Source organism: Nerophis ophidion, linkage group LG01, assembly GCF_033978795.1.
Source record: "Nerophis ophidion isolate RoL-2023_Sa linkage group LG01, RoL_Noph_v1.0, whole genome shotgun sequence".
NCBI classification, from domain to species: Eukaryota; Metazoa; Chordata; class Actinopteri; order Syngnathiformes; family Syngnathidae; genus Nerophis; species Nerophis ophidion.
This window is the reverse complement of record NC_084611.1, coordinates 8,048,240-8,066,998: the sequence shown is the minus strand read 5'-3', so window position 1 is coordinate 8,066,998 and position 18,759 is coordinate 8,048,240. Positions and strand designations below refer to the sequence as shown.

Below are 18,759 nucleotides of genomic sequence, written 5' to 3'. Positions count from 1 at the left end.
CTCTCCTTCTCACAGACAGCAAGCGCACCTTCTTACATACGTCACATACGTATACGCCCTAGCGGAGCAGAGAGGTAGCAGCATGGGTAACGTTAGCTGTGATGCTATCGGAGCCCTGCGAGTGGAAATACGAGAGAAAGAAGGTGCGAATCTGGTAACAAATGAAGGGAGAATTAATTCCCAAGAAAAACAGCAGGGGGTCCATCGTCTGGCGGTGGTTTGGCTTCAAGAGGGAACATTTCGAAAAGACAACCGTAATTTGTCAAGTGTGGGGCAAAAGCGTTGCTACAAAAAGTAGCATTACTGCTAATATGTAGCATCATTTCAAAAGCCACCTGCTAGAGAATGAAGAGTGCTTACTCCGCATTTCAACATCTCCATTCGGTGCCGCACCAACAAAATGCCGATGCAAACATTTCCACATCAACACCGTATGAAAAAATTTGTCAACAACAGAAGGAGATAACGTACGCAGGAACCTACCACATAGCGAAGGACATACACTAATTAATTTCCTATTATGCAGCTCATTTTTATTTGACAGTTATTGAACTATCTTGTGTGACATCATGCACAAAAGTGCACTTTATTTGTTTTAAACTGTTGTAGTGGCGTTCTGTACAAAAAGTGCACTTTAATTTAGTGTTGTTTTGATATGTCATCTTAGTGACATCATGCACAAAAGTGCACTAGTAGCTTGTTTTTTGAACTATCTTGTGTGACATCATGCACAAAAGTGCACTTTATTTGTTTTAAACTATTGTAGAGGCGTTCTGTACAAAAAGTGCACTTTAGTGTTTTGATATGTCATCTTAGTGACATCATGCACAAAAGTGCACTTTATTTGTTTTAAACTAATGTAGTGGCGTTCTGTACAAAAAGTGCACTTTAATTTAGTGTTGTTTTGATACGTCATCTTAGTGACATCATGCACAAAAGTGCACTAGTAGCTTGTTTTAAAATGTCTCTGACAATCTTGCACTTTCTGTTTTGGAAATGACATGAATGTTTGTGCCACTGCTTAATAACTGTTTAATAAATACACTTTTGGGTATATTGACTTAGTTGTGGTTTCCCTCTCTGCATGAAAGTTTAAAAGTAGCATATATTAATGCAGTATGAAGAAGAATGTTTGAATGTAGACACATAGAATCATCATACTGCTGTGATTATATGCATCAAGTGTTCATTCAAGGCTAAGGAAAAAATATGGAGATATATACGGTGTATCGCGATATGGCCTAAAAATATCGAGAGATTAAAAAAAAGGCCATATTGCCCAGCCCTACTTGTACCTCGTCTTCTGTATATTCAGGCTCAAAAATATAGGGCTTTGGTTCCTAATTTGTCCCAAACAGGATTGGTTTATTGGCAACACCAAAAATTGTCCCTAGTGTGTGAATGTGAGTGTGAATGTTGTCTGCTTATCTATGTTGGCCCTGTGATGAGGTGGCGACTTGTCCAGGGTGTACCAAGCCCTCCGCCCGATTGTGGCTGAGATGGGCACCAGCACCCCCGCCACCCCAAGGTGAATAAGCGGTAGAAATGGATGGATGGAAGTCGTCGTCGTCGTCGTCTCTCAGGAAGTCTGCTATGAGTAGTAGTTGTTTTTGTTGAACGAAATGGCGAACGTTATGATGCGTCTGTAAATTTAAAGGGGAACATTATCAGCAGACCTATGTAAGCGTCAATATATACCTTGATGGTGCAGAAAAAAGACCATCTATTTTTTTACCGATTTCCGAACTCTAAATGGGTGAATTTTGGCGAATTAAACGCCTTTCTGTTTATCGCTGTTTTTGCGATGTCAAAATGTGACGTCGCCTAAGTAACACACCCACCATTTTCATTTTCAACACATCGCAAACACCGGGTCTCACCTCTGTTATTTTCCGTTTTTTTGACTATTTTTTGGAACCTTGGAGACATCATGCCTCGACGGTGTGTTGTCGGAGGGTGTAACAACACTAACAGGGAGGGATTCAAGTTGCACCACTGGCCCCAAGATGCCAAAGTGTCTGCCGCCAGACCCCCATTGAATGTGCCAGAGTGTCTCCACATTTGACCGGCGATGCTAAGGCAGACATGACACAGAGATGTATGGATAACCTGCAGATGCATTTGCAACGATAGTCAACGAAATCACAAAGGTGAGTTTTGTTGATGTTGACTGCCAGCTAATCGATGCTAACATGCTACGCTAATCGATGCTAACATGCTATTTACCGGCGGTGCTAAAGCAGACATGGCACAGAGATGTATGGATAACCTGCAGATGCATTTGCAACTATATTACGTTTCCTTCCACCCACATTTAATGCGAAACAAACACTTACCAATCGACGGTTTTAAGTTGCTCCAGTGTCACAAGATGCAAAAGTCCTGATCGTTTGGTCCGCACATTTTACCGGCGATGCTAACGCAGCTATTCGGCCATGCTATGGCTATGAAGTGAAGTGAAGTGAATTATATTTATATAGCGCTTTTTCTCTAGTGACTCAAAGCGCTTTACATAGTGAAACCCAATATCTAAGTTACATTCAAACCAGTGTGGGTGGCACTGGGAGCAGGTGGGTAAAGTGTCTTGCCCAAGGACACAACGGCAATGACTAGGATGGCGGAAGCGGGAATCGAACCTGCAACCCTCAAGTTGCTGGCATGGCCGCTCTACCAACCGAGCTAAACCGCCCCACGAATAGCAAGTGGGTAAAGTGTCTTGCCCAAGGACACAACGGCAATGACTAGGATGGCGGAAGCGGGAATCGAACCTGCAACCCTCAAGTTGCTGGCACGGCCGCTCTACCAACCGAGCTAAACCGTCCCATGAATAGCGTCAGTAGCTATTCGCTCAATAGCTTCAGTTTCTTCTTCAATACTTTCATACTCCAACCATCTGTTTCAATACATGCGTAATCTGTTGAATCGCTTAAGTGGCTGAAATCCGAGTTTGAATCCGAGCTAATGTCACTATATCTTGCTGTGCTATTCCCATTGTTTGTTTACATTGGCAGCACTGTGTGACGTCACAGGGAAATGGCCAGTGTCTTCGCAGAGAGCGAAAATAAGGCACTTTAAAGCTTTATTTAGGGATATTCCAAGACCGGTAAAATTTTGAAAAAAACTTCAAAAAAGACAACAAGCCACTGGGAACTGATTTTTATTGTTTTTAACCCTTTTGAAATTGTGATAATGTTCCCCTTTAACGTGCTGCCGCATGCTTAAAATGAGCAAAATATGTAAATATTACATGTTATTATTAATGTGCCTGTGACTATAATACATATATACTTACAGTGTGTATAATTGATGGTTTCTGGATGTGATTAGAGTGCTTTATAGGCAGAGTCACATGACCTCTTTTGTTAGCTGACTTTTGCTAGTGTTTATTTACTAATCAGAAAAGTAAAACCTGTGCCTGTCTCACGTAAAGATTGTAAATGATAGTCAATATTTTTAAAAAGTGGTTCTTATGCGTGCTTAGTCTTTCTCTGCCAGACTCGTTCCGTTTGGACCTGCGTTATGTCGAAGCCCGGATGTGTTTACCTTTCCTACGTTCCCTGTTTCTGAAGAGCAGCGGCCGCTGGTCTCTAACCCTCCCCCCATGCATTCCTGGGCAAAGATAAGCGTTGGGAGTTTTCTTTGTCTGGGTCTCTGTCGCTTTTTCTTTAAGTCAGCAGTGCAGACTTGCTTCTCTGTAAACTGATGTTTTTTTTTAACATCTTAAATAAATACTTATAACTGGAGATGTCCGATAATAGCTTTTTTGCTGATATCCTGATATTGTCCAACTCTTAATTACTGATGCCGATATCAACCGATACTGATACATACAGCCTTGGAATGAACACATTATTATACCTAATTTTGTTGTGATGCCCCGCTGGATGCATTAAACAATGTAACTTTACCATGAAATGATTAACGTGGACCCCGACTTAAACAAGTTGAAAAACGTATTCGGGTGTTTACCGTTTAGTCATACATGCCAACCCTCCCGGATTTTCCAGGAGACTCCCGAAATTCAGCGCCTCTCCCGAAAACCTCCCGGGACAAAGTTTCTCTTGAAATTCAGACTGAGCTGGAGGCCACGCCCCCTCCAGGTCCATGTGGACCTGAGTGAGGACAGCCTGTTTTCACATCCGCTTACCCACGATATAAACAGCGTGTCTGCCCAATGACGTTATAACTGTAGAATGATCGAGGACGAGTTCTGTATTTCTTCTGTGGGTTTATTGTTAGGCAGTTTCATTAACGTCCTCCCGGCGCGGTAATAACACACAACAACAGCAGTCACGTTTTCGTCTACCGTAAAACAGTTCGTCTGCCGTAAACAGCAATGTTGTGACACTCTTAAAAAGGACAATACCACCATCTACTGTACATGCACCACAACACCTCCAGGCAACTTCAACACTTTACTAATATCCTCCTCCATTCACATCCCATCTCCCCGGATTGTAAATAACCTAATGTAAACATTTGACAACCAAACAATTAAACAAGGCGACACGGTAAAGAATCTGGGTATTATCTTCGACCCAACTCTCTCCTTTGAGGCACAAGTTAAAAGCGTTACTAAAACGGCCTTCTTTCATCTCTGTAATATCGCTAAAATTCGCTCCATTCTGTCCACTAAAGACGCTGAGATCATTATCCATGCGTTTGTTACGTCTCGTCTCGATTACTGTAACGTATTATTTTCGGGTCTCCCCATGTCTAGCATTAAAAGATTACAGTTGGTACAAAATGCGGCTGCTAGACTTTTGACAAGAACAAGAAAGTTTGATCACATTACACCTGTACTGTATATACCTTTATATACATATATACATACATATATACCTGTACTGTATATACCTTTATATACATATATACATACATATATACCTATACTGTATATACCTTTATATACATATATACATACATATATACCTATACTGGCTCACCTGCACTGGCTTCCTGTGCACTTAAGATGTGACTTTAAGGTTTTACTACTTACGTATAAAATACTACACGGTCTAGCTCCATCCTATCTTGCCCATTGTATTGTACCATATGTCCCGGCAAGAAATCTGCCTTCAAAGGACTCCGGCTTATTAGTGATTCCCAAAGCCCAAAAAAAGTCTGCGGGCTATAGAGCGTTTTCCGTTCGGGCTCCAGTACTCTGGAATGCCCTCCCGGTAACAGTTCGAGATGCCACCTCAGTAGAAGCATTTAAGTCTCACTTTAAAACTCATTTGTATACTCTAGCCTTTAAATAAACTCCCTTTTTAGACCAGTTGATCTGCCGTTTCTTTTCTTTTTCTTCTATGTCCCACTCTCCCTTGTGGAGGGGGTCCGGTCTGATCCGGTGGCCATGTACCGCTTGCCTGTGTATCGGCTGGGGACATCTCTGCGCTGCTGATCCGCCTCCGCTTGGGATGGTTTCCTGCTGGCTCCGCTGTGAACGGGACTCTCGCTGCTGTGTTGGATCCGCTTTGGACTGGACTCTCGCGACTGTGTTGGATCCATTATGGATTGAACTTTCACAGTATCATGTTAGACCCGCTCAACATCCATTGCTTTCCTCCTCTCCAAGGTTCTCATAGTCATCATTGTCACCGACGTCCCACTGGGTGTGAGTTTTCTTTGCCCTTATGTGGGTCTACCGAGGATGTTGTAGTGGTTTGTGCAGCCCTTTGAGACACTAGTGATTTAGGGCTATATAAGTAAACATTGATTGATTGATTGAAATAATCAAATGTACTTCTAATGTATATACTTGTTCTTATGCTATGTGAACTCACTATGTTCTCTGCTGGCTGTACATATCCTACTAAATAAGACCTACACTGTTTCAATGTCCACATTTCTCTGTTGATGCAATTGTTGATGACGGAAGTTCTGATATCAACCAAAGCTCCTCATCCCATCCCCCGAATTGTAAATAATGTAAATAATTCAATGTATATACTATGATGATTAACTTGTGTGATGACTGTATTATGTTGATAGTATATATTTGTACCATGAATTGATTAACGTGGACCACGACTTAAACAAGTTGAAAAACTTATTGGGGTGTTACCATTTAGTGGTCAATTGTACGGAATATGTACTGTACTGTGCAATCTACTAATAAAAGTTTCAATCAATCATGCTTATGTGACAATAACATCTACAGCTTTTAGAGAGTGCAGTGCACAACTGCGCAGACAACAGCTGTAAATATACTCCTCCCCTCTTAACCACGCCCCCCACCTCCCGAAATCGGAGGTCTCAAGGTTGCCAAGTATGCTGTTTAGTGGTCAATTGTGCGGAATAAGTACTGTACTGTGGAATCTACTAATAAAAGTTTCAATCAATCAATCAAAAACATGGTTTTCCAAAATAAGAGAAAAACTTCAACTCCAGTTTTGGAAAAAAAAAAAGTTCCAACATGGCACGGCCATATTTATTATTGAGGCCACAAAGTGCTTTATTTTTCTTAACATGCCTCAAAACAGCTTGGAATTTTTGGAGATAATCCTGATACCTAGGGGTGTAACGATACGGGTATTTTATCGAACCGTTTCGGTACGGGGTTTCCAGTTCGGTGCATAGGTGTACTGAACGAGTTTCCACACGGACATATTAAGTAGCTTACTGCACGTTGTGTAAACAATACTCAAAATGCCGGACATTTGAGGCATTTAAGAAACTCCGCCCTGACAGCCCGGCAAAAGAGGACATGTCCGGTGAAAAGAGGAGGTATGGTCAGTCTATGACCTAGGCCGGTCATTGCTAGCATGTCCTGACCACACGTCCTCCCCTGACCGGACTCCAAACCCCCCGGCCAAACGCCCCAAATGTCCGGCACCTCGAGTTATGGTTGCGTGTATTTTCAATGTAGGTTCAGCGTTAAGAAAGTTAAAAACAAAACAAATTGCGAGCGCAGTAGCATTCGGGAGGTTGTCTGCTTTTTATCCATAGATTTATTATATTTAATTTTTGTGTCAAAAATGTGCCCCGGAGGCCATTTGCAGCCCACAGGTAATGTTTTGAAGGCCCACGGCACATTCTAAAAATACTATGGAAATAAACAAAAACATAACAAAAGTGAAAGAAAAAAGCTTCAATGTTAAATGTCATTTAGAAAAAGTTGCAATGTTGACTAATAAAACGAAGCTGTTTTTTTTCTTTCGAACTGTCATTGCTCTAAACATAAACACATGTAGAGTATATGTATGTAGTATATGTAGAATATATTTACAATATATATATATTATATTATTTATTATTATTCTTGTCTATAGTGAGCGAACTGTGGTGCTGAATTTCCCCCAGGGATCAATAAAGTACTTTCTATTCTATTCTATATTATTGAATCAAAATTGCCCTGCGATGAGGTGGCGACTTGTCCAGGGTGTACGCCGCCATCCACCCGATTGTAGCTGAGATAGGCACCAGTGCCCCCCGCGACCCTTAAGGGAATAAGCGGCAGAAAATGGATGAATGGATGGATGGATGAATCAAAATCAATGTTATTATGAATTATTGACCTATCCAGGGTTCCCATTACTTCACATCAAATATTCCACTAAGAAAAATATTTTTGGTGGTAGATTTTGCAAATTTGGTAAATAAATATAAAAAATATATATATTTTGTTGTTTTCTTACTGTACCGAAAATGAACCGAACCGTGACCGCTAAACCGAGGTACGGACCGAACCGAAATGTTACTACTGATACCCATTACAATTATGGGAAATACTATACTTTGACTTTCACAAAGTGCATTATTATTTATTTATTTATTTTAAATGCCTTAAAACAACAGCTACAAAAACAGTTTGAGATAGGGAGGGCGGGGTTGAGGTGGGCGGGGTTGAGTGGTAGTGGGAATGTATATTGTAGTGTCCCAGAAGAGTTAGTGCTGCAAGGGGTTCTGGATAACGCTTCCGGGACGAAACAATAGACACCCCCGCTACCACCAAACCCCCGCCCCCATATCTTCCGATTTTGGAGGTCTCAAGGTTGGGAAGTATGCTCTAATGCAGTGTTTCTCAAATGGGGTTACGCGTACCCCTGGGGGTACTTGAAGGTATGCCAAGGGGTATGTGAGATTAGTGATTCCTAAAGCCCAAAAAAAGTCTGCGGGCTATAGAGCGTTTTCCGTTCGGGCTCCAGTACTCTGGAATGCCCTCCCCGGTAACAGTTCGAGATGCTACCTCAGTAGAAGCATTTAAGTCTCACCTTAAAACTCATCTGTATACTCTGGCCTTTAAATAGACCTCCTTTTTAGACCAGTTGATATGCCGCTTCTTTTCTTTTTTCTCCTATGTCCCCCCCTCCCTTGTGGAAGGGGTCCGGTCCGATGACCATGGATGAAGTACTGGCTGTCCAGAGTCGAGACCCAGGATGGACCGCTCGCCTGTGTATCGGTTGGGGACATCTCTACGCTGCTGATCCGCCTCCGCTTGAGATGGTTTCCTGTGGACGGGACTCTCGCCGCTGTCTTGGATCCGCATGAACTGAACTCTCGCGGCTGTGTTGGAGCCACTATGGATTGAACTTTCACAGTATCATGTTAGACCCGCTCGACATCCATTGCTTTCGGTCCCCTAGAGGGGGGGTGGGGGTTGCCCACATCTGAGGTCCTCTCCAAGGTTTCTCATAGTCAGCATTGTCACTGGCGTCCCACTGGATGTGAATTCTCCCTGCCCACTGGGTGTGAGTTTTCCTTGCCCTTTTGTGGGTTCTTCCGAGGATGTCGTAGTCGTAATGATTTGTGCAGTCCTTTGAGACATTTGTGATTTGGGGCTATATAAATAAACATTGATTGATTTTTTTAAAAATATTCTAAAAATAGCAACAATTCAAAAATCCTTATTTATTGAATAATACGTCAACAAAATATGAATGTAAGTTCATAAACTGTGAAAAGAAATGCGACAATGCAATATTCAGTGTTGACAGCTAGATTTTTTGTGGACATTTTCCATAAATATTGATGTTAAAGAATGAAGTTGATGAATCCAGATGGATCTCTATTACAATCCCCAAAGAGGGCACTTTAAGTTGATGATTACTTCTATGTGTAGAAATCTTTATTCATAATTGAATCACTTGTTTATTTTTCAACAAGTTTTTAGTTATTTTTATATCTTTTTTTCTAAATAGTTCAAGAAAGACCACTACAAATGAGCAATATTTTGCACTGTTATAGAATTTAATAAATCAGAAACTGATGACATAGTGCTGTGTTTTACTTCTTTATCTCTTTTTTCAACCAAAAATGCTTTGCTCTGATTAGGGGGTACTTGAATTAAAAAACTGTTCACAGGGGGTACATCACTGAAAAAAGCTTGAGAACACTGAGCACTTCAGCAACAATATACAATGTAAATAGTCATAAAAATAAATTTAAAAACCTCATTGAAATGAGAAAGTGTGTCCAAACTTTTGGCCTGTACTGTTTATCGTGATCCATTCATCCATATTTTTTACAGCTTGTCCCTGGATTACTTAATGAGCTGTGACACATGTGTTATCCACGCTAGAAGAATGAGTTTCTTGTAGAAATAAACAAAGAGACATTCTGCATTTTCAGAAAAGAAACCTTACAGTCTGATAGTTTATATATCAATGGAGAAATATTAACATTGCAACACATGCCAATACGGCCTTTTTAGTTTACTAAATGACAATTTTAAATTTCTTGGGAGTTTCGTCTTTGAAACGTCGTGTAATAATGACGTGTACGCAAGACGTCACAGGTTTTTAGGAAGTATGAGCGCTTTGCTCACACAGCTAAAAGTCGTCTGCTTTAACGGCATGATTATACAGTTTTTTGGACATCTGTGTTGCTGAATCTTTTGCAATTTGTTCAATTAATATTGGAGGAGTCAAAGTAGAAAGATGGAGTTGGGAAGCTTTAGCCTTTAGCCACACAAACACACGGTGATTCCTTGTTTAAAATTCCTGGAGGTGAAACTTTCCTATGGATCAGAGCGGACATGGATCCCGACCACTTGTCAAGCAGCAGGTTTCGGTGAGAAAATTGTGGTTAAAAAGTCAGTTCTTAAAGGGGAACATTATCAGCAGACCTATGTAAGCGTCAATATATACCTTGATGGTGCAGAAAAAAGACCATCTATTTTTTTAACCGATTTCCGAACTCTAAATGGGTGAATTTTGGCGAATTAAACGCCTTTCTGTTTATTGCGCTGGAGGCAATGACGTCACAATGTGACGTCGCCGAGGTAACACAGCCGCCATTTTCATTTTCAACACATTACAAACACCGGGTCTCAGCTCTGTTATTTTCCGTTTTTTTTGGACTATTTTTTGGAACTTTGGAGACATCATGCCTCGTCGGTGTGTTGTCGGAGGGTGTAACAACACTAACAGGGAGGGATTCAAGTTGCACCACTGGCCCCAAGATGCCAAAGTGTCTGCCGCCAGACCCCCATTGAATGTGCTGGAGTGTCTCCACATTTTACCGGCGATGACAGACATGGCACAGAGATGTATGGATAACCTGCAGATGCATTTGCAACGATAAATTCAATGAAATCACAAAGGTGAGTTTTGTTGATGTTGACTTATGTGCTAATCAGACATATTTGGTTGCGGCGTGACTGCCAGCTAATCGATGCTAACATGCTACGCTAATTGACGCTAACATGCTATTTACCGGCGGTGCTAAGGCAGACATGGCACAGAGATGTATGGATAACCTGCAGATGCATTTGCAACGATAGTCAACGAAATCACAAAGGTGAGTTTTGTTGATGTTGACTGCCAGCTAATCGATGCTAACATGCTATGCTAATCGATGCTAACATGCTATTTACCGGCGGTGCTAAAGCAGACATGGTACAGAGATGTATGGATAACCTTACCAATCGACGGATTTAAGTTGCTCCAGTGTCAAAAGATGCGAAAGTCCTGATCGTTTGGTCCGCACATTTTACCGGCGATGCTAACGCAGCTATTCGGCCATGCTATGGCTATGAATAGCGTCAATAGCTATTCGCTCAATAGCTTCAGTTTCTTCTTCAATACTTTCATACTCCAACCATCTGTTTCAATACATGCGTAATCTGTTGAATCGCTTAAGTCGCTGAAATCCGAGTTTGAATCCGAGCTAATGTCGCTATATCTTGCTGTGGTATTCCCATTGTTTGTTTACATTGGCAGCACTGTGTGACGTCACAGGGAAATGGCCAGTGTCTTCGCAGAGAGCCGAAAATAAGGCACTTTAAAGCTTTATTTAGGGATATTCCGAGACCGGTAAAATTTTGAAAAAAACTTCAAAAAATACAACAAGCCACTGGGAACTGATTTTTATTGTTTTTAACCCTTTTGAAATTGTGATAATGTTCCCCTTTAACGGAGAAAATCTGAGCTTGTGCCGTCCATAGCTGCCCTCGACTCCCCTGAGACACTGGCCTCAAGACACCCTTCCGACTATCAGGTACTATTAAACTCACTAAAACACTAGCAACACAATAGAAAGATAAGGGATTTCCCAGAATTGACCTAGTAAAGTGTCTAAAAACATCGGAATCTGTCCCAATGCAATCGCGTTTTTTTTTTAACTTTTTTTTATTTTAGTCCGTCGCTATCAATATCCTCAAACACAAATCTTTCATCCTCGCTCAAATTAATGGGGAATTCCTCGTTTTCTCGATCCGAATAGCACTTTTTGTTGGAGGCTCCCATTTATAACAATGTGAATATATGAGGAGCCATCACACGGGTGACGTCATCGTCTGCTACTTCCGGTAGAGGCAGGGCTTTTCTGTTAGCACCGAGAGTTGCGAACTTTATCGTGGATGTTCTCTACTAAATCCTTTCAGCAAAAATATGGCAATATCGCGAAATGATCAAGTATGACACATAGAATGGACCTGCTATAAGAAAATCTTATTTTAGTAGGCCTTTAATCATATCATTCTTATTCTTTATTACCTCCAATCCTCTGCAGCAGGGGTCGGGAACCTTTTTGGCTGAGAGAGCCAAATATTTCACAATGTATTTCCGTAAGAGCCATATAACATTTTTCAACACTGAATACAACTAAATTTGTGCATTTTTATGCGTGACCAACATTTGTAGGGTATAATAAGTCTCTTATTCTTTTTAACAACATTGTTATTATAAAAGTTAACCAATAATACATACAATACCATTAATGCGACATCGTGAACAGGTGCGGTACAAAACGGATGGTTGGATTAAAATGCATGAGAATGTTTTATAATTTGAACGTTATTTTTGAAAGTGTGATTACCAGCGGAATTATTCATTACTTATCGTGTTAAGCAATGTCAGCTAAGATTTATCTGAGAGCCATATGCAGTCATCTGGCTCTAGAGCCATATGTTCCCTACCCCTGGTTTAAGCAATAGACACCTTTTTACCTGCACTCTGCCTCCCGCTGTTTCCCACATCTACAAAGCAATTAGCTACCGACTGCCACCTACTGATATGAAAGAGTATTAAACGGTTACTCGGCATAGCTCGGTTGGTTGAGTGGCCGTGCTAGCAAGCTGAGGGTTCCAGGTTCGATTCCCGCTTCCGCCATCCTAGTCACTGCCGTTGTGTCCTTGGGCAAGACACTTTACACACCTGCTCCCGGTGCCACCCACACTGGTTTAAATGTAACTTAGATATTGGGTGTCACTTTGTAAAGCGCTTTGAGTCACTAGAGAAAAGCGCTATATAAATATAATTATCTGAGAGCCATATGTAGTCATCAAAAGAGCCATAGGTTCCCTACCCCTGGTTTAAGCAATAGACATCTTTTTACCTGCACACTGCCTCCCGCTGTTTCCCACATCTACAAAGCAATTAGCTACGGACTGCCACCTACTGATATGGAAGAGTATTACACGGTTACTCGGCATAGCTCGGTTGGTAGAGTGGCCGTGCTAGCAACCTGAGGGCTCCAGGTTCGATTCCCGCTTCCGCCATCCTAGTCACTGCCGTTGTGTCCTTGGGCAAGACACTTTACACACCTGCCCCCAGTGCCACCCACACTGGTTTAAATGTAACTTAGATATTGGGTGTCACTTTGTAAAGCGCTTTGAGTCACTAGAGAAAAGCGCTATATAAATATAATTATCTGAGAACCATGCTCGCCTGTGTATCGGCTGGGGACATCTCTGCGCTGCTGGTCCGCCTACGCTTGGGATGGTTTCCTGCTGGCTCCGCTGTGAACGGGACTCTCGCTGCTGTGTCTTGGATCCTCTTTGGACTGGACTCTCGCGACTGTGTTGGATCCATTGTGGATTGAACTTTCACAGTATCATGTTAGACCCGCTCGACATCCATTGCTTTCCTCCTCTCCAAGGTTCTCATAGTCATCATTGTCACCAATGTCCCACTGGGTGTGAGTTTTCCTTGCCCTTATGTGGGCCTACCGAGGATGTCGTAGTGGTTTGTGCAGCCTTTTGAGACACTAGTGATTTAGGGCTATATAAGTAAACATTGATTGATTGATTGATTGATATGTAGTCATCAAAAGAGCCACAGGTTCCCTACCCCTGCTCTGCAGGTTGATGTAGACATGAGCTCCAGTCTTCTCTTCACACACTGAACATCAAAAATGTCTTCTTACTAATCATTATTTTCTTGTTTTGCTCTTCCACTTTCTTCGTGTGACTTTTGCATTCTTTCATCTCCTCTGATGTGAACTCCACTGCCTTCTTCAAGCTAACAATCATGGCGGCCCTTTCTTTACATTCTTCAACAGTCGGCTTATTTCTCATCGACGCAACTTCTCGGGACTTGAAATAGCTTTCTAATAAATGAAACTCCAACTCACTCACCTTCATCTTTGGTCTTTTTTTTGGTTGCTGATTGTCTTTCATGTTCTCTTTGACATGACGTCACCATCTTAGCATAGCAGTAGTCGTCCATCTTCTGTCGCGTCTTCAATCTTCACCTCAGGTAACACTCCATCACTCCAAAACTCAACTTCTGTGCGGTGGGTGTTTTTTTTTTAGAAAATACTTTGCTTGAGACATTCCTTGCTATAAGAGCTTAAATTGGAAACTTATCCAGAAAGTCAACGCCGCTCAGTCTGCCATCTTGTCGCTCGATCGGTTTGCGCATGCGCCAGCAGTCAGCAACTTCCGTTCCCTACATTAAATCAGTTTTTTTTTTCCAAAATAAAGGCATTTTGTAACTCCCTCAAAATAGCGCAGACAGAATGACTTTCTTGAACTGATTTATTTGAAGGCTTCCCTTCAAATTCACTGTGAAAAATGTAATAAAATAAAGCACGTTACAAACGTAAAAACAACAACATGCACAGCATGTGGATCAAACATTTTGCCGAAGTAAAATACCAACAAATGACAAACAAATACCTTGTTGGCCTGCGTGCTTCTTTTAGGAAGAAATTGTGCTCTTCTGGCTCTTATAGCCCAAACGCCTAAAGTCGCTCTCTTTCTCCCTTCTCATTGCATCAAAAAGATGTTTTCTCATACCCGGAAGTAACTTCCCTACATCCGACGACGGACCAAACGAGACACTTCAAAATAAAAGTATGCCCACAAACTTAACAAAAAGGCATGACATTACATTTTAATCATATAGTAACTCAAAGGCCTACTGAAAGCCACTACTAGCAACCACGTAGTCTGATAGTTTATATATCAATGATGAAATATTAACATTGCAACACATGCCAATACGGCCTTTTTAGTTTACTAAATTGCAAATTTAAATTTCGCGCAAAGTATCCTGTTGAACGTGTACGCGTGACCTCACGGGCTGTGATGAATATTAGCGCTGCGCACACACACACAGCTAAAAGTCGTCTGCTTTAACGGCATAATTACACAGTATTTTGGACATCTGTGTTGCTGAATCTTTTGCAATTTGTTCAATTAATAATGGAGAAGTCAAAGTAGAAAGATGGAGTTGGGAAACTTTAGCCTTTAGCCACACAAACACAAGGTGATTCCTTGTTTAAAATTCCCGGGGGTGAAGCTTTACTATGGATCAGAGCGGTCAAGCGAACATGGATCCCGATCAAATGTCAACCAGCAGATTTCGGTGAGAAAATTGTGGTAAAAAGTCGCCACTTACTGTAGATCAGCTGAGCTTGAGCCGTACATGAAGCTGACGTGACTTCCCTGAGACACTGGCCTCAAGACACCTGTGGAGACACCCCTCCGACTATCAGGTACTATTAAACTCACTAAAACACTAGCAAACACAATAGAAAGATATGGGATTTCCCAGAATTATCCTAGTAAATGTGTCTAAAAACATCTGAATCTGTCCCAATGCAATCGCTTTTTTTTTAACGTAATTTTTTAAATTTTTTTTCTAGTCCGTCGCTATCAATATCCTCAAACACGAATCTTTCATCGTCGCTCAAATTAATGGGGAAATTGTCGTTTTCTCGGTCCGAATAGCTCTTTTTGTTGGAGGCTCCCATTATAAACAATGTGAGGATGTGAGGGGTTGCCATCAACGGGTGACGTCATCGTCTGCTACTTCCAGTACAGGCAAGGCTTTTTTATTAGCGACCAAAAGTTGCAAACTTTATCGTGGATGTTCTCTACTAAATCCTTGCAGCAAAAATATGGCAATATCGCGAAATGATCAAGTATGACACATAGAATGGACCTGCTATCCCCGTTTGAATAAGAAAATCTCATTTCAGTAGGCCTTTAAATAAAGCCTTCTAATGAACTTTTATGCATTTGATTTGAATTCCCTTTTATGAACTAAACTTATTCTGTTTTTAGAGAAATAAAACAAATTATAATAATTATTAGTAGCAACAGTTACACATTTTATTATTGTTTGGTGTCAAACTTACACCGACCATACGTCCTCTTTTCCCAGGACATGTCCTCTTTTGCGGGCTGAGCGGGCTGTCCGGGCTGTCCGGGCGGGGTTTCTTTAAAAATGCCTCAAATGAGTTTGGGTTGCGTCTATTTTCAATGTAAATTTCAGGGTTAAAAACAAAACAAATTGTAAAGATTAGCTCACGCAGCAACATTCGTGTGGTAGGGGCAGAGAGAGCCAGGTCGTAGATTGATAGTGAATGCAAGGCGTACTTGGTCAACAGCCATACAGGTCACACTGAGGGTGGCCGTATAAACTACTTTAACACTGTTAAATATGCGCCACACTGTGAAGCCACACCAAACAAAAATGACAAACACATTTCGGGAGAACATCCGCAACGTAACACAACATAAACACAACAAAACAAATACCCAGAACCCCTTGCAGCACTAACTCTTACGGGACCCTACAATTGTTCAGAATACGGTCAGCCTAGTCAAACTCATTTTAGCTCAGGCACCCCATGGAGGAAAATCTGTGCACATGCGGGCTGGACTATTAAAACCATGGCATTAAAACTAAAAAATAACAACTTCAGATGTTTTTCTTTGTCGTACTTTAGCCAAAAATAGAAAAAACATCCATCCATCCATCTTCTTCCACTTATCCGAGGTCAGGCCGCGGGAGCAGCAGCCTAAGCAGGGAAGCCCAGTCTTCCCTCTCCCCAGCCACTTCGTCCAGCTCCACCCGGGGATCCCGAGGCATTCCCAGACCTTGTCTTGGGTTTTCCTAATGGCCTCCTGCCTGAGCAGATGCCCAAACCACCTCGTCTTGAAAATCCTTGAAAATCAGATTTTGCCTTGAAAATCAGCTTTTGCCTTGAAGATCAGCTTTTACCGTGAAAATCCTTGAAAATCAACTTTTGCCTTGAAAATCCTTGAAAATCAGCTCTTGCCTTGAAGATCAGCTTTTGTCTTGAAAATCCTTGAAAATCAGCTTTTGTCTTGAAAATCCTTGAAAATCAGCTTTTGCCTTGAATATCATTGAAAATCAGCTTTTACCTTGAAGATCACCTTTTGCCTTAAAAATTCTTGAAAACCAGCTTTTGCCTTGAAAATCAGCTATAGCCTTGAAAATCCTTGAAAAACAGCTTTTAGTTTGAAAATCTGCTTTTACCTTGAAAACCAGCTTTTGCCTTGAAAATCAGCTTTTACCTTGAAAATCCTTGAAAATCAGCTTTTACTTTGAAAACAAGCCTATACCTTGAAAATCTTCTTTTACCTCGAAGATCAGCTTTAGCCTTGAAAATTAACTTTTACCTTGAAGATCAGCTTTGCCTTGACTATCCTTGAAAATCAGCTATAGCCTTGAAAATCCTTGAAAATTAGCTTTTAATTTGAAGATCAGCTTTTACCTTAAATATCAGCATTTGCCTTGAAAATCCTTGAAAATCAGCTTTTACCTTAATATCCTTGAAAACCAACTTTTGCCTTGAAAACCCTTGAAGCTCAGCTTTTACCTCGAAAATCAACTTTTACCTTTAAAATCCTTCAAAATGAGCTTTTACCTTGAAAATCAGCTTTTGCCTTGAAAACCCTTGGAAATCAGTTTTTACCTACCGGGAAGCTGATCCCCACCTCATCTTGAAAATCCTTGAAAATCAGCTTTTGCCCTAAAGATCAGCTTTTGCCGTGAAAATCCTTGAAAATCAGCTTTTTTTTCAAAATAAAAGCTGATCTTCAAGGGTTTTCAAAGGCAAAACTGATTTTGCCTTGAAGATCAGCTTTTGCCTTGAAAACCCTTGAAAATCAGCTTTTACAAGGTGCAAGCGTTTTTTTTAAAATCAGCATTAGAATCCTAAAGAAAAAAAAATAAAGAAAAAAAACAGTTCCTGTCTCTTCTAATGATTGTGAACGACAGGAAGAATTCCATAAAAAAGTGGAGTTCCCCTTCAACGTTTTTCCTCTTTACAAACGTCATGCAGCAATCTAAACTTGTATAAACACATAACTAAGACATCCAATCTTGCAAATTGAACCTACAGGCTGAGCTCTCTTAAGAGTGATTAATATGAGCACTTATTTAAAATGTCATCTTTATTTCAATAACCAAAGCGAAACAAAAGCCCACAAACACCACACGGCAACAACACGCCTTTCCAAACAGCAACAAGGTGATCAGAGGCCGTATTCATCAAGCGTCTTAGAGTGCCGTTTTACACTCAAGTCCTGAGAATCTGGGAAATTTAGTCCAACTCTCAAATTTAAGAATAAAAGCTATTTGTCAACTTTCTTAAAGGGGAACATTATCAGCAGACCTATGTAAGCGTCAATATATACCTTGATGGTGCAGAAAAAAGACCATGTATTTTTTTACCCGATTTCCGAACTCTAAATGGGTGAATTTTGGCGAATTAAACGCCTTTCTGTTTATCGCTCTTTTAGCGATGACGTCAGAATGTGACGTCGCCGAGGTAACACACCCATCATTTTCATTTTCAACACATTACAAACACCGGGTCTCAGCTCTGTTATTTTCCGTTTTTTCGACTATTTTTGGAACCTTGGAGACATCATGCCTGGTGGGTGTGTTGTCGGAGGGTGTAACAACACTAACAGGGAGGGATTCAAGTTGCACCACTGGCCCGAAGATGCCAAAGTGTCTGCCGCCAGACCCCCATTGAATCAAAAGGCTCTTATCATGTTATATAATTCTTTCATACTCCCATATCCTAACTATTGTGTTGAAATCTGGGGAAACAATTACAAATCAAACATCAACTCTATATTTTTACTTCAAAAGAAAGCGATTAGAATTGTAACTTATGCGAATTATCATGACCATACCAATGCTCTGTTCATTCAATTAAAAACATTAAAACTGCACCATCTTGTTGACCTCAATACTATTATTGTTGTTACGTTTGCGCGGCATCGTGGATGCGCGGGGAGTGTCGCCTCTCGATGCGCAGGATCAC

The 18,759-nt window shown here is 41.0% G+C and overlaps 1 protein-coding gene across 2 annotated transcripts in view; it reads right to left on the bottom strand.

The window, feature by feature from the left end:
• The window catches only part of LOC133550894 (gastrula zinc finger protein XlCGF17.1-like), a 127,317-nt gene that overhangs the window by 7,422 nt on the left and 101,136 nt on the right, over window positions 1-18,759 (bottom strand). The window contains exon 1 of one of the 2 annotated variants that reach the window (XM_061897230.1): window positions 13,802-14,171. The exons of the other annotated variant lie outside the window; for it this stretch is intronic. Within the exon in view, the coding sequence (XP_061753214.1) occupies window positions 13,802-13,892 (91 nt within the window). The 5' untranslated portion in view covers window positions 13,893-14,171. Of the gene's footprint in view, window positions 1-13,801; window positions 14,172-18,759 lie in introns of those variants that run through there. 2 annotated transcript variants of the gene reach the window in all.